A 23,058-nucleotide genomic window follows, 5' to 3' on the forward strand; every position below is an offset into this window, starting at 1 on the left:
AATAGAGTGTGTCATCAGTGAAACTGAAAACCATAACTGCAATATGACATACTATTGACTACAACCTATGTACATGGTAATTATGAACATCAACTATTTTGTTGGTACCTTCTCTATTTTGATGTCTCTAGAAATATATAGTATTATATTGTCATTTGCCAATATGTGCTACTTTGTGTATTTGCAAAAGTTATATCCGCTAGAAGATGAAGGACATGGTAATTTAATCTGGTAGGTCATTTACTATGAAGTGACACCTTTCTTTCAGTTGTTCAAGAGAAGACTTTCTTTTGTTTCTGAAAAAGACCAGCAAGTAAATTTTGTTTATTAGTATTTCATCGTTTGTCTTGATAGGATTAGTCACAGATCAAGATATTTGTGTTTTTGGTCTTTATATGGATTTTATTACTTAATTTCTAACTGATTATCTGATTGATTATCTTTATGAATTCAAATTTAGACAGATGATTTGGTTCTTAGTGTTAGCTTTTGTAATGGCAGCAGAAGCAATAAGCTCAAAGAACAGAAAACAGAAATTAGAGAAAAGGAAGTGGAAGAGAAAGAGACAATAACAATGTTCAGTATGCTGCAATTTCATTCATACTTCAAAATAAAAGCTTCTGATACAATATATAGGCAAAACAGAAAAAAGGGGACAACAGCATAGTCACCCAACTAAGCTTACAAAGTCTTAAACAATTCAACAAGTATGGGACACCATACTTCTGCAGAACTGCTACATTAAAATAAAGATGTTGCCATACTTATGCAGAGGCAACTACTACATTAAAATGATTACACACATAAGCAATTAAGTAACATAACAATAGAATATTCAGAAAAGTTTTAATGGTCAATTAGTCAACACTCCTCTTTAAAACTTTTCTGGAATACTCCCAGCTTGCTTCTTAGCTCCATGAACTTGGCACTAGGAAGTGCCTTAGTTAAAATGTCTGCTAATTGTTCTTCAGAAGTACAGTGCTGCAATTTTACGTCTCCATTCTGTTCAGCTTCTCTTATAGCATGAAATTTGACATTGATATGCTTTGTTCTTCCATGTTGAATGGGATTTTTGGCAATTGCTATAGCTGATTTGTTGTCACACCATAGCACAATTGGTTCCTCTTGTACATGATTCAGATCACTCAATACCTTTTTGATCCAAATAGCTTGATTTGATGCAGCTGCAGCAGCAATATACTCAGCTTCAGCTGAGGATTGAGCAACCACATCTTGTTTTTTGGAATTCCATGAAAATACACCACTACCAAGTGAAAAAACATAACCACTTGTGCTTTTAGAGTCATCAACAGATCCAGCCCAATCACTATCAACAAAGCCTTCAATCTTACCATCACCTTTGTAGTACCAGATACCAAAATCAGTAGTACCTTTTATGTACCTCAACACTCTTTTGCCCACACCTAAGTGTGTTACACTTGGTGAATGCATGACCCTTGAAAGCAAACTAGCAGAGAACATCAAATCTGGTCTAGTTGCAGTCAAGTAAAGAAGACAACCAATCAAACTCCTATATTGAGTAACATCTGCCATAACATCTCCATCAGATTTTGAGAGTTTTTCATTTACAGCAAGAGGTGTTGAAACAGATTTACAACTCTCCAATTTGAATTTTTTCATCACATCATTAGCATATTTCTTTTGTGAAAGAAATATTCCATCATCAAGCTGATGCAATTCCATTCCCAAAAAATACTTCATCAATCCCAGGTCCGTCATTTCAAAGACCTGCAACATGTTCTTCTTAAACTTGTTAATCTCATCAATGTCATTACCGGTAATCAACAAGTCATCAACATAAAGAGAAACTATAATCCTCTTCCCATTGCCACAATCTTTAACATAAAGTGTATGCTCATTTTGACTCCTCCTGAAATCATTTTGCAGAAAATGTGAGTCAATTCTGCTGTACCAGGCTCTAGGCGCCTGTTTCAGCCCATACAAGGCTTTGTGAAGCCTATAAACACTGTCTTCATGACCTGCAACAATAAAACCAGCAGGTTGTTCAACATAAATTTCCTCCTCCAGGATTCCATTTAAGAATGCCGATTTGACATCCAAATGAAAGATCTTCCATCCATATTGTGCTGATAGAGCAACAATCAACCGAATTGTTTCATGCCTAGCAACCGGTGCAAATGTATCACCATAATCAATTCCAGCCATTTGAGAATATCCTTTCACAACAAGCCTTGCTTTGTGTTTGTGAATGGAACCATCAGGATTTAACTTGGTTCGGTAAACCCATTTAACTCCTATCACATTTTTATCTTTGGGTCTTGGAGTGAGTTCCCATGTACCATTTTTATTAATGGCTAGCAGCTCCTCCTTCATTGAATCTTTCCATTCTGTTATCAATGAAGCTTCTTCAAAACTAGAAGGTTCATTCACAACAAAATTGCAATTTTCATAAACTTCAGCCAGAGATTTGCTCTTTAGAATTGGGGAATCAGATTCAGCTATCTGATTTTCATCTTCATTTGTTGTGTGCTCTTGTTTGTCAGGAGCACTTTCAGCAGATTTTGTACTTCTTTGAACCTCACCATTTTCCCAATCCCAATATGCATTTTCATCGACATCAATGTCTCTGCTGATCACAATTTGTTTTGTCTTCAAGTTGTACACTCTATAGCCTTTGGAGCTTGCTGCATAGCCCAAAAAAATCCTCATTTCAGCTTTGTCATCCAATTTGGATCTTTTTGCTGCTACAACATGAACATAACATATTGATCCAAAGATCTTCAAATGTTTTGCTGAAGGCTTCACACCTATCCATGCCTCAATTGGTGTTTTTTCTTGAACAGCCCTTGTTGGCAGCCTATTCAAGAGATACACTGCTGTATAAACAGCTTCAGCCCAAAAACCTTTTGGTAATTGCTTTTCAGCAATCAAACATCTTGCCATCTCCATAACTGTTCTGTTTTTCCTCTCAGAAACTCCATTTTGCTGAGGTGTGTAGCTCACTGTCAGCTGATGTACAATGCCCATATCTTCACAAAACAAATTAAATTCATTGGAAGTATACTCCTTTCCGTTGTCAGATCTCAAAGCTTTGATTTTGCAGCCACTTTGAGACTCCACCATAGCTCTAAACTTTTTGAAGACATTAAAAGTTTGAGCTTTACTTGTCAGAAAATACACCCATGTCATCCTAGTCAGATCATCAATAAACAATAGAAAGTACTTGTTGTGGCTAAGAGAGGGCATACTCATAGGACCACACAAGTCGGTATGAACAAGCTCCAATTTTTCCTTTGCTCGTGTAACATTTGTGGACTGAAAAGACTTTCTATGCATTTTTCCAAGTTGACAAGCATCACATAAATCATTAATGCAATTAATTTCTGGCATGTCTCTCACCATATCATGAGATTGCAGAAATTTTAATGCATTAAAATTAAAATGACCATATCTTTTGTGCCATAGTGCAGAATCATCATGTTTGGAAACAAGTGCTGTTTGATTCACTTGATTCAAACATAATGGAAAACTATTTCCACACATTTCAACCTTCACAACTTCAGAATCAGTTGAATCCATTATGACACAAACATTATTTTTAAAGGAAATTGAATATCCTTTCTTCAATAACTGAGCAACACTTAGCAAATTTTGACTCAGGTCTGGAATCAACAAAACATCATGGATATATTTTGGACCTTTGCTAGTGTGAACATAAACAATACCTTTTCCTTTGGCCTGAACAATTTTTCCATTTCCAAGCTTCACTCTGGTTTGTACAGCTTTGTTCAAAGAGGTGAAGAGACTTGGTTCTTTTGCCATGTGGATTGTGCACCCACTATCAACATACCATACATCTTTTGAAGAAGAACTAGATGTCTGAGTGGCCATAAACAAGTGATCTTCATGGGCTTGTTCATCAGTGAAGTTAACTTGATGTGCATGTTGTGGTTGAGATTGGTTTTGTTTTAATCGACAAAACTTCTCTCTATGACCCCATCGATGACAGTGATTGCATTTAATTTGGGGTTTTCCCTTATAAAAGCAATCTTTTGACAAGTGATTTGTTCTTTTACAAGTTAGACAAGGAGGGAACCTGTCCTTTGCTGCAGATCCACTTGAACTACCATCATCTTTGTTCTTTCCTTGTTGATAACCACCATGTTTGTTGTTCCTTTTCTTCTGCCCAGACTGCTTGTAGTTGGCCTGAAAAGCCCCATCAGAAACATCATCCATTCTCATAGAGAATCTTTGTTCATGAGCTGACAATTTGCTAACCATCTCAGAAACAGTTAGTTTCTTGAGATCACATGACTCTTCAATAGCAGCAACTTTGGCTTCAAATTTGTCGGGTAAGCTGATCAGCATCTTTTCCACTACTTTGCTGTCATCTACAACCTCACCATGAAGTCTCATTTGATTCACCAAGTGAGATAGTTTTGAGGTGTATTCTTTGACAGATTCATGTTCCTTCATTTTCAGCATTTCAAACTCCCTTTTAAGAGTCAATAACTTTATGGATCTTACCCTTTCATCACCAGCATACCTTTCGTCCAGCTCATCCCATATTTGCTTGGCTGTTTCGAGATGCATGATTCCCGTAAACACATCATCTGCCAAGGCTGAATGAAGAACTGAAACTGCTTTCTCCTTCTTCAATTTCTCCTCCTCATGGTGTTTCATTTGAGCTACTGTGGGATTAGCTTGCAGTGGTGGAACCTGCTTGTCTTCATCTACATAATCCCATAAGCCAAAAGACTTCAAACATGATTTCATTTTGACAACCCATATGTGATAACTTTCCCCAGAAAATTGAGGAATAGAAATTACAACATTACTACCAGAAGCCATTTGATTTCTAACAAATTTTCTGGGTTTGTGTGTGTTTTTTTTTTCTTTTCACAGCCTCTAAGAACACTGCTCTGTATACCACTGTTAGCTTTTGTAATGGCAGCAGAAGCAATAAGCTCAAAGAACAGAAAACAGAAATTAGAGAAAAGGAAGTGGAAGAGAAAGAGACAATAACAATGTTCAGTATGCTGCAATTTCATTCATACTTCAAAATAAAAGCTTCTGATACAATATATAGGCAAAACAGAAAAAAGGGGACAGCAGCATAGTCACCCAACTAAGCTTACAAAGTCTTAAACAATTCAACAAGTATGGGACACCATACTTCTGCAGAACTGCTACATTAAAATAAAGATGTTGCCATACTTATGCAGAGGCAACTACTACATTAAAATGATTACACACATAAGCAATTAAGTAACATAACAATAGAATATTCAGAAAAGTTTTAATGGTCAATTAGTCAACACTTAGCATTACTTTTTTTGTGCAATACAATTGGTGGAAAAAATGAGTAGAGTGCAAGTATTCGTGAAGGTTAATGTCATCAGAGGGCAGGCTTGTCATTGTTTATGTGTTTAGAAGAAAGTAAAGATTGAAAACATGATTTTTTTTTTTTTTGAAGTTAAAATTTTAATGCAGGTTATGTCTGTGTGTTTGAACTTAGTTCTGAAAATTTCTGGTGTCGAAGTGCATATTTTGCATAATATATATCTGATATCAGCTGGTTGTGTGTTCTCTATGTCTTACAGCAAACCCTGCAAGCGAAATTGCCGACATTTTGAACAAGAATAGAACAGATCAAAAGCTCCATAACCTGAATGACAGTCCTGGTTTAGGGTGCATGGCCTTACAATATGTTGAATTATGCAAAGGAAACTGCACTGATAACAATGTTGTCAACTCTAAACCTCCCGAAGACGATTTCGTTGAAGTTTTCGCTCCTAATTGCGGTGTAGAGTTACCGACTTTTGGTACCATAACTGGACACATTGTTGGCTGTCAAAGAAATTACCTTGAACCATCATTAGCCTTTACTCAAATTCTTATTAAAGATAAGAAATCTTTGACGCTTTTGAGAAACAAATTTGACTAGGAAGGTTCATTTTTATCTTGAGTGTCAACATCTTTATGTATTAAATTGTAAATGATACATGTACACATTTGCACGAGTTGCACAATATTGTTGGTTATTATTGATTCGCTCGGAAAAAATGTGAATTTTGAGTCATTCAAAAGTACACTCTGAACAAAATATATTGTCTAGAACTACACTTTCTGAAACATGTTTGAAATTTTAGAAATCTCCTTTGAAATAGGTGATTTGGGAAGGCTTAGGCCTAAGTTGGATTGTTCTGCTTGGGCAACAGGTTATTTGCAAGTGGATTGGCATGAATTATAGTTTTCAACTAAATATATAGATTGACCTTCACTATTTTGCATAAACATTCGAGCACCCACGACACGACCAATGTATGTGGCCGAGTTTTCATAGCTGTGCACGGCAGTGCTTCTTCCGCACAGCAAAACCGTATTCTTGCTCATTACGGAGTTGTGCTTCCTCTCCTGCATGGTTGTTAACCTCTATTAGTGGCTCTAAATGATGGTTTTTAAACTCCTTTATACTATATTGTATTCTTTATTTCTTTTTAGTGTATTGCTATAAACAACATTTCTCATTCTTTTTATCCAATCCAATTTGCATAAACATGGGAGAGTTGGTAACTGCCAAGCATTGTTACCACAAAGTGAGAAGTAGTATCCTGCCCAATAACATCCAATCACATGTCCACAGACTAATATATACCGCATATGGCGATTGAGAGGATCCAATTTCGGACACCCATAGGGTATGAGTTTTCACTGGATGGGGCATTACTATCATGCCCACCTTACCTCATTGTTATTACTCTTGTGAATGTGAGTCTTTTCATATGTATACCAAAGTACCTTGAAATGACTTGATATTAGCTTGTAATATTTGAGTTGATTGTTTATAAATCCCAATTTAGTAACTTCTTAAAGATGTTTTTGGGTATAATACTTCTGATTTTGTGGTATTAATATGCTTGGTAGTTATCCAAGTCTCCCACATTTGATATAACTATCATTGAGTTTGCATACAGGACAATGACAGTCAAATAAAAAATAATTCAATGACAGGCAGGAAAATGAACGCAATTACATTCTTCTTGCCTTCTTGGCCGGAGTCCTACACCGGCAATCGACCTTTACCTTGCGGTGGAATGTTGATGTACCTCTCAAAAAACTGGCTGGCTGATTTTTTTCTGAAACTGTTTTGATGAGTTCTTGTTGATAGTAGTTATTGTAAATGAAAATAAGTACAAAAATAAAGAGCCATAAGACCAGAGTAATCACAGCAATGTTCAGTGAAATCAGTGTCAAGGCTAAAAAGGACAAAGCATACCCCAACAAGAGTAAGAGTATGATTTGGAAAATACTAATAGAATCATTAGGAATAGGGTTTTGTAAGAGAGTTTTGAGCAGCCAAACTAAGAAGTATGCCATAATGATGTAGACACTTGCTGAAAATATAGTATAGTTTTTTGCTAGTAACTTCTCCCCATCATTTGTGCACTTCACTGCAACCATGGCTGCTAAAGTGGTGATCATTTTATAAAAGGTTTCTGCCAAATCTTTAAACACTTCGTTATTTTTCCTGTTTCAAATTGACATGCATTAAGCACCAAAACAAAGTTGAAAACATAAGTTAGTTGCTTGAAGTATGAAGGGAGGAAAATGTAAAAAAAATATATGCAATAATATAAGCTAAGCGAGGTGTACTATACTACCTTGAAGCCGCACTGCTTGAACCATGAAGCGAATCCATGTGATTAGTTTGATTTCTTATGCTCAGCTACCAACCTGTATTTATACATGGATTAAAGAAAGTATCCTTTGATTAGTTTAAAAAGATGTCGTCTCAAATACATAATAAATTAATTATAATAGTTAAAATAAATGATGTCGTCTTAAAAAGATTTTTGATGGAAATGATGTCATCTTAAAAAGAGGTCGTCTCAATTATTTTTTTTTAAATAATATTCCATGCACACTCCCTCTCCAAGTCACATGTTCCTTTTCCTTAATTCAATCACTTTACTCCGTTAAAAAATTATGATTTCAATCAAATAAAACCTTTACTATTACTCCATGCATTTGAAAAGTGTCTGCCAGGGATCGTATAAATCCTCTCATCTCAATTACGACTGTCACCAATGTTTGACCGAAGAAGTCACCTTAATTAACTCATTTGCCAATGACTAACTGAATTTCATTTGTTTCTGAACTTCATATGGATTTTTGTGTGAACATATTTGTACTATAATCTTGTTTAGACATGCTACCATGATTTTTTCCCATCAATGTTTATTAGTTCAAGTGACAAAGAAGCTCAGTTTTTCAAGATTTTGTACTTCGTAATTACGGTTCAAAGTTGAAATTTAAAATGCTGAAAAAATGTTTGGCGGTTCGGTTAAGTGTGCTTAGACTTTAAAGGATAAATGCATTGTCTTAATCTCTGTCTCCTATGAGTCCAAATATCTTTTGCAAACCACCTTTCAAATTGCTCATATCTCGATTTTCAATTTGCATCAACAAGTCGATTTAAGTTGTTTGATAGATTTCTACACCATCTATGCACATGACCCATCAAAATATACCAACCACATTACCGAGTCATCTCTCCTATGCACAACAAAGTAGTGATCATTGTGTGTATGTATATAAGACATGTTAAATGAATATAGAACAACAAGTGTGTGATTTCCATTTTACAAGGGAGAGAGTGTGTGAGTGTATAGAATCATAAAGTAAGATTTCTCTTAATCCAACAATTAATAGCTTAAATATATAAATATTTGAATTTGATGGTAAATTACTGGGAATGAATTCTTAGGGTATAGACAAAATTACATCAAAAACAGCTAAAACTTGATTATAGATGCGTTTTGTAGTTAATTTTCTTTATAATAATCAAATCAACACAAATTCAAACTAAAACCATTAGACTGTTAAAGAAAGAAGGAATGGAAAAGGACCAACAATGTGAGAATATAAACTATAAAAAACCGGATCATAATAACATTGATGAGCCGCAAAATCCACACACCAAATCTTTATTGAGATAAATAAAATTCCAAACTACACATAAACATAGTAGACTATGCTTTTAATAGTGTAAACTATTGATAAGAAACAGATAACTGATACGAATTTTTGTATTCCTTTTGAGAATACAATGTCTTCAGTAGAGATGAATTCCCAATTATCATGGACATGCGGTGCAATTACGATGGCCGAAACGATCAAAATGATGCTAGCAGCAGTCCATGAGAAAAAACCAACTTCTATGACTGAAATTGCATCTGATAGCAAAAGTATGAATAAGAGCCCAAAGATTCTGTTGTCAATAGGGCGGATTGAACTAATATCCGCCAGCCTTAATTGAATAAAGAAAACAAGAGGGATGAGTATGACCATGATGATATTCTCATATTTTGCCATAAAGTTACGACCATCTGATGATATCTTTAGTATAGGGAATATAGCCAATATCAAGCATAGCGTTATTGAGCCCTGGACGACGATGGAACTTGCTTGCCTATTAACATATGTTCATGAGATTATATACATGCATTGGTTTGTGAGAGTTTTTGGGTCAGTTTGGATTGACTTATAAATAATGTTTGTGTTATAAAGTACACAATAAACTGTCAATCCAAACAAACCCTAAAAAAAAAAAAAAAATAATAATAATAATAATAATAATAATAATAATAATGTAAATTAAAGGGGTTGAGTAGTACATACACTGCATCAGATTCTTTCATCTCCACAAACCCATCTTTCATGCCTTTTTCACAATCGCTATAAACAATGAATATATACGAACAAACGTTTATGAATTAAAAAAAAATAAATCAAAAGCAAAAGCAAAAAGAATTATAAGTGGAAAAATTAAATGGGACAGAGTACCTTGGATTAGTAACTGGCTTATATTCTTCCAAGAGAGGAATTACTTCATCTTCCATTCCTTTTACCACCATTGGAGTGCTTTATTTCGGTAGATAAATATCGCTCGCAGTCGCACAATATTGCTCGCAGTCGCACAATATTGCTTGCAGTCGCACAAGGGTTACTAACCTAACCTATGAGGACTTGACATATATAATGTGTGACTTAACCAACATCCCAACTTTAGTGCCCACAATTTTTGGAGTTTCCAGTTATTATTCATTCAATTCAATTAATTGCGTTATTCATTGCCTTGTTAACCCAATTTGATTATTATTATTATTATTATTAGCAAAAAGACGGTCACTCACGTTGAACCGTGTTTTTTTTTTTATAAAATTTTAATTTTGATTAAAACTAAGAATATAAATGTTTATTGCTTTCAATTTATAACAAATCAAACTAACAATGGTTATCCATTTCAATTACATCAACAATATAACAAAAAAATATAATCTAATTTTTTTAATGACACCAACAACAATCTTTATTATAGAAAAATTTATTTAATTTTTTTAATGACACCAACAACAATCTTTCTTAAAAAAAAGTTCTCCTAAAAAATAATATTACAAATAATTTTAAATTCTATAAAAAAAAATATATATATATATACTTTTTTTTAAGGAAAAACTAAATATATACTTAATGTGTCAATTCAGAATTTATAACCGTTCATTTTAATAAATAATAAGATAAAAAAAAATCATACCTTTTTTACTACATTAAAAAAAATCAATTTTAACCTAATTTTTTCCCGCCCATTTGCTTTATTAGGTTTGCTATTATTTAACCTAACAAATTCCATCTAAAAAAAATGCATTGCACACCAATTTCATTCCTATCCGCTTGCCTTTTTTTTTAGAAAATATTTTCTACCATATCAATGATCTTACGGGTTAAAGATTATTTATTGGTCTCTATTATAGTCGAGAAAACACGTGCGACACACGGGTCAAAAATCTAGTTTTTTTTAATCAAATCAAATTGATCTAACCCTACTTCAAATTTTTAATCAAATCAAATTTGATTTTTTTTTTTTAGGGATCAAATTCGATTCCTTAAATTAGTCTAAACAAATTAAATCTAAACTTTCAGTTTTGAATTAAAGAATATAAATCTTATCATACTATATATAAAAGTTGCCCCAAGCTTCTGTTGTCGCCCTAATTTTTGTGATGCCCTAATGATATTAATTACTATTTTACCCTATTCCAAACTTTGGTTGTGGAAAATAAAAAGAAAAATTAAAAGAAAAATACGGATAAACATTAGAGGTTCACAATTTTCTATTTTCTTGCAACTAAACTTGGTGCACAATTCTTCCAAAATCACAACAGATAAACATGAGAAAATAGAAAACAGATAAACAGATAAACATGGGAAAATATAAAACAGATAAACAGATAAACACGCAAATAGACTTGCTTAATTGTTGTTCTCGCTCAAAGTTGTTTCCTATCACACATAAACCGCAAATCAAACAAAAGACTTGCTTCCTATATTGTTTCCAACCCTAACATAAATTCGTTCTCCTTTTCTTCACCTATGGCTGGAAGAAACATGGAAACTCTCCTCTCCTATCACTGCCTAACTGGTATTATTTTTGCTGTTTTATGTAACGATTTTTTGCTACTGTTTATATTATTTTTGTTTCCTTGCAATTTATGCATAACCAATATTTCACTCTCCTTCATTGACAGGTCCTCTATTAACAAACCCAATTTCAGATTATGACAAGGCAATCAACAAGCTACAACTCAAATATAGAACATACATCGTCGACTATGACGTTGAAACTGTGAGTATACTTTCCTCATTGTTCAACTATCCTTTTCCTTGATTTTTATAATGTTCTGTGCTTATAATTAAACTTTTGTACTTCTGTGTTTTTGGTCTCTTATTTAATTTTTTCTGTGCTTCATTATAATATACATATAAGTATATGTAACTCTAATTTTAATTAAACTTTTGTCCTTCTGTGTTTTTGGTCTCTTATTTAATTTTTTCTGTGCTTCATTATAATATACATATAAGTATATGTAACTCTAATTTTAGTCACCTCAAATACACTATTTGTTGTTTTTGTTTTAATTTTAATGGATACCTATATAAAAACATTTTTTTTTTGTCACTGTACCATTTTGATTTTACACTTTCATTTTTGGTTTTGTTTCATGCAAAACTTGACCCTCTAATTCATAGTGTTCTTCACTTATTATTTTCCATCATTATTTGCTTATTATTTGTTTGTTTGCACTTATATATAATGTTCTATTTGATGATTTTCCTTATTATTTTTGTGCTTCCGTACATATATATATTTGTCTTCCTAATTTAAACAATTTCGCCCTATAATGTTCCATCATTATAATATAAACAATTTTGCACTTCTATACAATGTTCTATTTGATGATTTTCCTTATTATTTTTGTGCTTCCGTACATATATATTTTTGTGCGTCCATCATTATTATTTGTTTGTTTGCACTTCTATATAATGTTCTGCCAAGCAAACAAAAAGAAAACAATTTCGCCCTATAAGTATATGTTCTACACTATTTGTTGTTTTTGTTTTAATGGATACCTATATAAAAACTTTTTTTTTTTTTTTTATACCATTTTGTTTTTAGACTTTCATTTTTGGTTTTGTTGCATGCAGAGCTTGACCCTCTAATTAATCTTTGCAATATTTCTGTGAGATCATCATGACCGATTGCATAATGTTATTCACTCATTATTTTTGCTCATTTTTATTTGCTTATTATTTTTTTGTTTGCACTTCTATATAATATTCTAATTTTCGATTTTGCTTATTATTTTTGTGCTTCCTTACATATATATATTTGTCTTCCTAATTTAAGACTACCATCTGCCTGCTTCCTTATGATTTTGTTGTTTTCATCAGGCTATCGTATGCTTGCCGAGAATGTTTGGCGGTGATTTTGGAGATCAGATTGGACGCTTTGCAACATTAACTGATCCAAAAGGAAATCAGTTTGAGGTCTTGGTCGATGCCATCAATGGTAACTTTTTTCTAACAAAGGGATGGAAAGCAATTCGCGATTTTTATGGTCTTGGTCTAGGTGCGTGGGTTAAACTGATTTTTCTTGGCGGTGGACGATTCGATATAAAGCTAACTGATAGGTTTCACAAGACTATCACCTATCCCGTTTTTGATCCCCCCATGAATTTCCTTATTGACAAAACTAATGTCCAACCAACTTTCAACCCCCATCTGCAACCAAGAACATCTCTTCTCTGTTATAGTCACAATATTAGTAATATGACTATAAGTTTCGAAAAAAAATTATCCCACCATGATGTGAGAAAGGGTGATTTGGTACGATGCACTTTTCCTATAAACTTAATTTTGTCGTTAGTTTTTCATGAACTATGTGTAAATTGCTTCCATCTTGGTTTTTGCAGATACTCATTTACACTGAAACTATTGCTCAGATGCTGGATACTTCTCAAACCAATGTGAGGATTGTGGATGACTGCGGTAACATATGGGACTTTGACTTGATTTTTGGTACTCTTCCTTGCGAACACTGCAGGATTGGTGGGCATTGGAAGAGGTTTGTGGAGGCTCGCAGGCTACGTGAAGGTGTCAAGATCAGATTGGGAGCTCTGAAGGCAGGAATGAATGAGTGCATTTATCTCGATGTTGTTTACAATTAGAGAACGTTTATTTAATTTCTTGAGAACCTTGCAAACTATTTCTTTTAGCAGATCCACCGTGTTATTTTAATTTCTTCGGAACCTTGCAAGCATTTGCTTCTATCAGATCCTTCTATTTTTTAGATTTAAATTTTTGAAGTCTTTTCCTCATAATTTTGATTCTGGTCCTACACCTTATACAGATGCACATTCAATTATTATTTCAAGTAGATTAAAATATCATTTTTGATTGAGTGATGAGTCATTGTAATAGTGGGAAATATAGGAGTCTTTACCAAATAAAATAACTGTTATAGAGAGTTTGCCTTTATATTATGGAATAAATTTCGGTTCTTTAAAAAACATTTTGGACGCTACTACGCAAGTGAATATCACAACACATCGCATTCCCTTTAATTATAAAATACCCTTGGTTATGGTAATATAAATTAATGTATTAATATTATGGAGAAACTGAAAGTTATAAAAATGATCTCTGAACATGAGAGGCTAAATCCAACAAACTTCAAAGTTAAGTGATATAAGAATAGTTGAATATGGTGAAAAAAAAGGAAAACTATTTTCCATGCTTATCAATATCATAATCCAATGTCAACCTTTGTTAAACAGATTGTTCTATTTTTCATGATTATCAATATCTCAATCTTTAATAAACTGTCTGTCCTATTTTTATAATACTTATCAATATTTCAATGTTTCCTCAACAAATGATCCTATTTTTTATGCAAAGAGCTGAACAGCACGTACCTAACAGAATGAGCTATTTTGACTGCAACATCAGTTCACAAATCGTTTTCCACATTCATTATAGTATCCTACGAGCTTAACATCCCTTTGGTCTATAAATACATCTCCACCTAACACAGGTATAATCTCATTATAAACAACCAACTCCTTTCTTGAAAAATACCAGATAACAATGTCTAGCATTTACACCCCAGTGTCTGCTATTGCTGGAGGAAAGAAGAACCTGAAGATGTGTGTTCGTGTTGCTCATATTTGGTTAATTCCAGAGAAGAAAAATCCGACTAACATCATTTTCATGAACATGCTGCTGGTTGATGCAAAGGTTTGTGCAATTTCGCCCTTAAATTTATATGTTTGCATATGTGCCTCTAATTAAAGTACTAAGTATATTATGCCTGCCTGCCTATAATTATATGGATTTATTGATGTTTTCCTACTTGCATACAATTAGAAGCTTACATGTATGATGTTGTCATTATTTCTGGTTTCCCTTACATATGATGTTGTCATTATTTCTGATTTTTACTGTTAATTATTTATTTTCTGCATTATATCAAATATGAACCAGAATTCTCCATAACCCTCCATACATGCTAGGTAAGGTACCTCAAAGACACTGAGTTGCACAAATATCTTTCTAAGGGATAGCCCTTTTATTCACACACACCTATCAACAACAATGTCATTCTCATCAGAATTCTTTTATGTGATTAAGCAACATACGGAATATCAGTATTAACAAGCTCATGAATTAAAAATAACTATTTTTATATTCTACTAAGGTTTACTTTTATTATGTAATTGACACATCTGAGATTTTTCTATTATTACAAAGATTTTATTGATGATTTCCTACTTGATGTTTTCCTACTTGCATACGATTATAAGCTTAAACTACGGTTGAAGACTTGATTATCATGATTTTCTGGTCTCTTAATTAACAGCAAAATAATAATGAAAAGGAAAAAAAATAGACTATAAGGTTGTGTAGTAATGCAATAAGGTCAAAGAAATTAAGAGGGGAAACTATGCTAAAACTCTCAAAGAAAATAAAGTGAAAGCCGAACAAAAAGAAGAAGAAAAGTAGAAGTAAACATTAGTTAATTTGTCATAAAATTTTATTATAAAAAAACATATAGTTTAAGCTTCCAATATTTTTTATTAATGATAGTATATATAATCTAATAATAAGGAAGTCAAGGAGTGTGGTTGTCACTTTTGAAGTTGCTGAGATAGGAGGGAAAATAAAAACATCTACATACATGCATATGCACTCATTAAATACGTTACAATTTATATTATGTTGATTGAATTAATATTTACAGCACCCATATGATAACAAATTTTTACATGTAGACAAAAGGTTTACTTCGCATGGGGTATGCATGTGATGTGAATGTACACTTACATTTTTTTGGCAGCCATGTGGAATGTATTAACCCTTACATTCTTATCTGTCACCAACTAAGCAATCCACCAATCTTATTATCCTTTTTTTTTGTAAGCATGAAATTGTTCAATAGGGCAATAAGTTTCTTTATGTAAATTATCCTTATTCTCTAACACAAATTAGCACCATTTAGTTGGTTATTTATTTGTTATTCTATTTAAGAAGGAATTGTCAACGTGCCTATTTTAAATTAGTTTATTATTTTAATTAACCACCTACTTAATACTTTTGTTGTCATCTATAGGGTGGACGTATCCACGCCACAGTCAGAAAGGAATTGGTGGCAAAGTTCAGGTCATTGGTTGAGGTAGGGGGTACATATGAGCTTCACAATGCAATCGTCGGTTTTAATGAAGGTCCATATAAGCTAACTTCCCACAAACACAAACTTAGTATGCTGCACAACTCAAATTTTATCAAAAAAGACTTGCCTACTATTCCTATCAATGTTTTTGAGTTCGTGTCATTCAATGAAATTCTCTCTTCAAATGTCCAGGACACATCTGCTGGTAAGACTTCGATTATGAATGTGTGTTGTTCATTACTTATGACTTTCTGGACTCCTTAAGACAATACTAACATTTGTTTTTCTTTTCTATACATTAAATCAGATGTTATTGGCCATGTAATTGAAAGGGGTGATCTAAGGGAAACTGAATTCGAAGGCAGGAAGAGCAAAGTGATAGATCTCACTTTGCAAGATCTGGAGTGAGCTTTATCTTTTTATTCGTACCTCTTTCATGTAATACAATTTTGATAAACATTGTGTGGATGGATGAATTGACTATTACCTAATATTTGATTGTAGAAACAACCGTTTGCATTGCTCTCTTTGGGCTGAACATGCTGACAAAATTGTCAGCTTTTTTGTTAACCATGACAACTCTTCGCCTGTTATATTGATAGTGCAGTTTTGCAAGACACGCAAATATAAGGGTATTTGATAGATTTTGGTTACTGCTTTCTATTTATATCCACACATGAAATGGAAAATAATGTTCACTTGCTGGTCAATTTGGTAAAATTAGGTGCAATGGGAATTGCTAATGCATTTTTTGGGACTAAGCTCATAGTTAATGGCGATTTACCTGAAGTTGCTGCTTACATGGAAGCGTAAGTATTTACGTTTTTATATATAATATAAACTAAACATTAATGATTCGTATGAACGTATTGTGTAAGACTTGATATATTATAATTACTACATCAATGAAATCTTTTGCTGGTTGAGTAAAATTCTTTTAATGACGTTGTTGTACTTTTATCAGCATGAAGAATGCATCGGTCCAATTGACCCAGAGTGTTAGCCAGATTTCCTCAAACGGCTCTGCATCTCTGTCAGATGAGTTGCTCAACACCGAGAGAATGACAATCGAAAGTATGATCGAGTCAACTCAGGTAGTTGTCTGTTTTAGTAATTTTTAAATATTGGTTTGGATTACTCATTGACCTTTATGTTCGAGATTTATATGTAAAAGGCGGTGAAATTTCTACAGGTGTGTCAAGGTTCGGTACTTGCCACTATATGTGAGATCGAAACTGGAGTTGAGTGGTACTTTCGGTCATGCACCGAATGTGCTTCACTGGTCACTATTGAGGATGGAATGCTCCGTTGTCGTAGGTGCAAAAAATGCAAGGGCGCTGTGCCTAGGTATCTGAGTCTTATCCGAATATAATTTTTGATTTTATTATTCATAGTAGTCTATTGATACCGTTAATTATTTGTTAGGTACAAGCTGCATGTCATTGTGATGGACGATACAGGGTCCACTACCTTTGTCCTGTTTGATCGCCAGGTAACACAATTTATAGGGCGTACCGTGGAAGACTTAATCAAAGAACATGATAAGGTAGTGGATATATCCATGTACTACATATGAGCATTTGTTTTCCACATAATTCTCAACTGGCATCTTCTAATCTTTCAACAGGGAGGTGCCAGTGATTATCCTACTGATTTTGATGTGCTTCTTGACAAGCAAGTACTTTTCAAAGTTGAGGTTGGTGAAGGAAATATCATAAAGAAGTATAGGAATTATACCGTTAAGAAGGCATCTGATGATGTTGATGTCATTGAACAATTCATGTCTAAGTATAATTTAGAGGTAGTTCATATTTGATATTACAATCTAATAATTTTTTTAAGTTAATGTTTATAAGGAAATCATCCTATGACATTCTATGACTGATTTGTTCTTTTATTGGTGTATGTATGATAGAAACCCAACGATGGATCTGGTGAGGATCCAAGTGTGGATGGTGTTGCTGCAAACAATGATAATGTTCAAATGGTACTTGATTGATCACTTACGAATGAAATTCATAACATTAAATCTCTAATAAATTTAAACAAATTTTTTTATGCAAATGTCTGCAGGATGTGCAGGAGGTTCAAGACTCATGCAGCAATACCTCCATGATTGGCACACCAACCAGCAAGACAAGTCTTAAGAGGTCCTCTGACAGCATTGACTCTGTGGCTGTTGAACATGGTGAATCTGGTCAGGCATCAGTTACAAAACCTAACAGGTCTGTTCGTGTCAAGATTGAGCCTACGGACACTTAAGCTGTTTGACTTGCTCGAATGTTGGAACTACCTGCTTTGTTATTTACTGTCTTCAATGTTCATGAATCAGACGTTTAAGATTCTGTGTTTTTCCTTTCTGTTTATACAATTTGGACAATAGTTTTCGTCGTATTATTGTGTTGGTTGTACTTGCTTAGCTCTGCAAACTTTCAGCAGTACACCTAAATAAAGTTTTGGTCTAAGCATTAAGTGCTTTAAATCTAATGTGTCCGGCCTTCAAATTTGTTGAGTTTGAAACACTCTTAGTACGATCCACACTTTAGTTTCGGATTATCTGTTAACAACTCTTCTTTTATGTGATTAAGAACCTGTTCCAATGCAGTGTTTTATTATCAAACGGCTAATGAGTTAACAACTCTTGGAATAGGCTATTAGTTCTTTTTTGATTTCCTTATATTCTGCAGTATTTTAGAATCCTTTTTGTGTATTTCATACAGCCTTGAATATAAACAAAAAGGTAGTGTTTTTAGTCCAAGTTTGGATCGACCACTTCATAATAATAACTGAAATATATGAGACCATTCAGCTATAAACATGACCAATACACAAGTCATGCCTAAAAAACTTGGTACACAGAAAAAACTCAAAAATAGAGGGCTCAATTCATATTGCTGGCATAGAAACTCGCTATTTTAATGCAGCCTTCAACTGTTAATTCTTCAGAATATTCTTTAGCATACATTTGTGATATTTTTTGTGGACACTGCACAGGCAATTAAAATGTTGGTCCAACAATCAGCATCCCACGTTATTCCTCCATCATAACTTTGTGTTAAAATCGCTCTGTTGTGATTGCTTATACATTTTAAAAGATTAAGATTCTGGATCAGATTTGTTGTGGTGGCTTATACATTTTAAATAAATCAGATTCCCACATCTCTTCTTCAGCTCCACGCCCTTATTTGCTTCTGTCATCTATCTTAGATGCATGATCTTAAATGGTCATTTATATCCTCTATTATTTATTTCATAATGCTTATGGGTTTTGTATGATGTTTATTTATCATTCATTTTTTCAGCCTTTTCAATGTATTATGCAAACCAATTTGTCGTCTGAGCCTTTGAAATTAAAGGCTTCCAGTAGAGGTTAAAAATTTCAGTTTATTTGTTTTTTGCCTCCAGTTTGAGATTCCCACTATTCTCTTTGTTCACTTTCAATCTGTAATAATCCTTTTTTTTACTTTTGCTAAACTCCATTTAAATTGGTAGTTAAAAAAATATGATCGCATATAACAACTAATCCAATCCTCTATCCATGTTGTTGTTCAAATTGAAAATTGTAGAACAAGGTCAAAGTGACATTGCTGCTATATAACTCAAGGTGGAGCTAATCTCAAGTGCAACTTAATGTGTTTTTCTATTGTGACAATGTATATGCAGAAAGTGCCACTGGTGTAGTAATATAGTCTTAGAACTTTGGAAAAGTTAAGAAAGATGCACATTCTACAATACCACAACAATGAGAACGAATTTAGGAGACTGCATAAGACATATTAGTTAGAAACAAATTATGAAAGTAAAAATATTAGTTAAGAAATATTAGGTTGTTGTGGAAGTAAAAATAATTAGAAACAAATTCTCCTCCTAATCTTATGCATACTTCCTAAATAATTCCAACTATAAGTGCATTATTTATGGAATTATGATTTAACTTTATCAACAATAAAGGTGCAGTCGACTAATAATATCTTCAACCTATTCACTTCATTTACACAGAACAGCAAGGTACTGATAATTCTGCAAAGTACTTCCGCTTTCTTTTCATCTCATGTTCCCCTTCGCTTCATGGAGAATAGCAAGAAGCGAAAAATTCTGCAAAGTACTAATAATTCAGAAATCAATTCACATCAGCCTTCATCACATACAGGTTTCAACGTCAATAACAGTTATCCTTTGTCCGACATCACAAATGGTTAGTCAAGCACAAACACCGCGATGCTATTAGTAACTATTTCACCTAATTTCGCTAAAAAAATTGATGTTTATTTGCAGAGGTACTGAATAGGCGCAGTTCTAACATCCAGATCAGCAAAATCCTTGGACCCGGTGGACATGATTTAACAAATTCCACACATATATATCACGGCCAATCTGCCGGATCCTTCGACGGCATATGTGGTGAAAACCGCGAGGATTCTGATATACCAGACAATGAAGGTAAACAAGCAAAAAACATAATTAGTTTGCATCTTATTCTATTTAGATTATAATAGAAGCACACTCACGCCTATTTTACCAAGAAACTCAATTTTAATATAAAAAATAAGTGACTGATTGTGCAATTAATCTTATTGCTTGAGACATTATTTGTCAAATGTTATTTTAGTCATTGACTTTTTTTTATATATTTCGTTGCCATCAAATATGTGGTGAATCATTGGATTAGCATAGAAACCAAGTCTTTAATGTTTATCCTAAATCAAGATTTAAAGAATATAACATGTTTGGAGATCATACCATAGCTAACATATTAGGGTAGTTAGATATAAGAAGCACCATAGCGCACATGTTCTTTTTTGATAGCTTCTTCCTTAAAAATTACCTATAGCAATTACAATTTTGATCACGGAATATATTTCGTTGCCAGAAAGTCACGGAATGAAAGTTAGTAGGATCCATTTTGTTGCCCATACAAAAATCTTTAGTTTCGTACAAAAAAAAGAGATTGATAAGTGGTAAATGGATGATCCATGATGTAGGTGTCATAGAATAGATATATAGGTAACAGTAGCATATAAGGTTGTGTAGGGCAACAAGGTTATTATGTGAATTAACCTAGGGGTCTTAGGGTTCAGCCTGATGAGCCTCATGACTTATGTACAAATTAGGGTCAGTTAGTTGCTTATTTCTTTTTTTTTTTTTCATGATTGTGCTCCAAATTTAGATGTGAACTATCTGTCTGTTTTTGTTGGTTTTTGTCCTCTCCGCGATGTTTTCCTTTTCCTGCTTCTCTTCACTTTGTTGTCTCCGTTGGTTTCCTACGAGTCAAGTAAAGGAAACATTTAGCAACTCAGTAACAAGCATGCAAAATATAAGTTGCAGCAGCTAAAAACACATTTAAGATATGTTATATACTATAAAATGGTTGAACGAAACTAGGGGCTTTGGAATTTGTTTAATATGCATGCAGAAACAAAACTAGAACAGCTAAGTATATAGCATCTAAACTGTTTTGCACGGTTGTAACATAACATGGCATTTAAAATAAGGAAAATATTATGGCATAACAGTTAATATTTATGGCAAAGAAAAGATCAACTATTAGGAAAATTAGGTTGTACATCTATTATTTATAATAAAACAAAGAAATAATTGTATGGTTGACACTGACTGGATATATGCAATGAGTGGAAGAATTTGTTACACCAACCAACCTCTTGGAATGATGTCAATTTGGACTTCTCTGTATGCTTGGCCAATCTAATCTTCTTCAACACATACCTACCATGAATGAAATCATCATAATAAGTAATAAATAACAAAAATTTGAAAACCAAAAGCATAATTGAATTAGCAAAGTTTTCAATCTCAAACAAAACTGAAAACTGATTCTTCAGCCCCCCACCAACAATTCAACACAAACAGATTGGAAATTTTCATCTGGGGTTGACCAATTTGGAACAAAAAATTTGATATTGGATTTGAAACAGTTCATGTGATGCCTGGTTTAACATAACCGTTACAAAAACAGACAGAACAAAAAAAAGAACAAAACATTTTTGTTACCTCCTTCTTTCAGTTTTATGAAGAACAAAAAAAGTTGCACCTAAGGCACCTCTACCAAGTTTCTCTACCACCTCATAATCTTCCATCTTCTGAAGAAGAGAAAACAGTGAAAAACAGTAGCTAACAGACCCTGAATTGTTACAAAATCTAGATGAGTGAAATATTTGGTTTTATTTATTTTATACCAAAGTATATAAGTTTATAAAATAATAAATGTGAGTGTGAATGAATTAGAATTCATGCTATTGCTATGTTACCAAGCTTTTATAATTAAGGACAAAAAATAGATGCAGTTTGTAAGAGAATTAATTAGGAGAGTGTGACTTTTGGTGAATAATGAATTAGACTTGAAGGGTTTCACGTTTGACATGAGTAATGAGTAAAGCCACATTTTAAATTTAGTTTATCTAGAAAAGAGAAAGATAGGGAATGAATTGAAGGGTATGAAAGTCAAGTAAAGCTAATATGGGACCAACATCATGTTTACCGTTTGAAAAGAAAACAGTAAAAGAAAGAACAAATATTGAGAAATCGGATAGTGCACACAATAAGAAAACTAAGGAAATAATTCAAGAAACATAGAAAACGATTCTATAATATTAATTTAAATAAAACAATTAATCTGAGAAGAACATTACGACCGTCACAAATTTGTTTATTTCATTTGATTCAGTGATTCATTTGGATGATGATGTAAGTGCAAACCAGAACCACCTTTTTCAAGCCACCTACACAATTTTGCCGTCTGTCACATCTGCTAATGAAGAATCAATAGTTCAAAACTGCCTTCAAAATCAGGAAGACGAAGATATCCCAACAAATTCAGGTAATGTTGCTTTTTGTCTCTGTAACTTTATATTTAATTGTGTAGCTAATATCATATTGCATGAATATGAATTTTCATCGTAAACTTATATTCACCGAACAATGATTTCTTAACGTATGTAGCTTTTGTATTTGAACAGACATCGGTAATGATATTGTGCATCAGAATT

General features: G+C 33.2%; 5 protein-coding genes across 5 annotated transcripts; 3 read left to right on the forward strand and 2 right to left on the reverse strand.

Moving 5' to 3' along the window:
- Positions 1–5,009: 5,009 nt before the first annotated feature.
- LOC146896337 (uncharacterized) lies at positions 5,010–5,929 on the forward strand. Its single transcript, XM_085733119.1, has 2 exons — positions 5,010–5,016; positions 5,586–5,929. The coding sequence occupies exons 1-2, from the start codon at positions 5,010–5,012 to the stop codon at positions 5,927–5,929; spliced, it is 351 nt and encodes a 116-aa protein (XP_085589245.1).
- A 3,005-nt stretch (positions 5,930–8,934) lies between these two features.
- On the reverse strand, positions 8,935–10,015 carry LOC146896338 (uncharacterized). Its single transcript, XM_085734817.1, has 3 exons — positions 9,832–10,015; positions 9,667–9,723; positions 8,935–9,457 (listed from the first exon to the last, which is right to left on the reverse strand). Exons 1-3 carry the CDS (start codon positions 9,900–9,902, stop codon positions 8,998–9,000), a joined length of 588 nt encoding a protein of 195 aa, XP_085590943.1. The 5' UTR covers positions 9,903–10,015; the 3' UTR covers positions 8,935–8,997.
- Positions 10,016–11,118: 1,103 nt separating this feature from the next.
- LOC146896339 (uncharacterized) lies at positions 11,119–13,712 on the forward strand. The gene is made up of 4 exons (XM_085735001.1): positions 11,119–11,467; positions 11,574–11,671; positions 12,778–13,212; positions 13,299–13,712. Exons 1-4 carry the CDS (start codon positions 11,419–11,421, stop codon positions 13,551–13,553), a joined length of 837 nt encoding a protein of 278 aa, XP_085591127.1. The 5' UTR covers positions 11,119–11,418; the 3' UTR covers positions 13,554–13,712.
- A 760-nt stretch (positions 13,713–14,472) lies between these two features.
- Positions 14,473–18,708, forward strand: LOC146896340 (replication protein A 70 kDa DNA-binding subunit B-like). The gene is made up of 11 exons (XM_085735000.1): positions 14,473–14,622; positions 15,995–16,259; positions 16,362–16,458; positions 16,559–16,686; positions 16,779–16,863; positions 17,019–17,148; positions 17,247–17,401; positions 17,480–17,603; positions 17,682–17,855; positions 17,970–18,041; positions 18,128–18,708. Exons 1-11 carry the CDS (start codon positions 14,473–14,475, stop codon positions 18,314–18,316), a joined length of 1,569 nt encoding a protein of 522 aa, XP_085591126.1. The 3' UTR covers positions 18,317–18,708.
- A 2,225-nt stretch (positions 18,709–20,933) lies between these two features.
- LOC146896341 (serine/threonine-protein kinase Nek6-like) lies at positions 20,934–22,698 on the reverse strand. The gene is made up of 3 exons (XM_085735004.1): positions 22,064–22,698; positions 21,712–21,778; positions 20,934–21,315 (listed from the first exon to the last, which is right to left on the reverse strand). Exons 1-3 carry the CDS (start codon positions 22,147–22,149, stop codon positions 21,229–21,231), a joined length of 240 nt encoding a protein of 79 aa, XP_085591130.1. The 5' UTR covers positions 22,150–22,698; the 3' UTR covers positions 20,934–21,228.
- Positions 22,699–23,058: the final 360 nt, after the last annotated feature.

The sequence above is a fragment of the Medicago sativa genome, chromosome 8 (assembly GCF_051527215.1).
Source record: "Medicago sativa cultivar Bolivia chromosome 8, Bolivia_mono, whole genome shotgun sequence".
In the NCBI taxonomy this organism is placed as follows: Eukaryota; Viridiplantae; Streptophyta; class Magnoliopsida; order Fabales; family Fabaceae; genus Medicago; species Medicago sativa.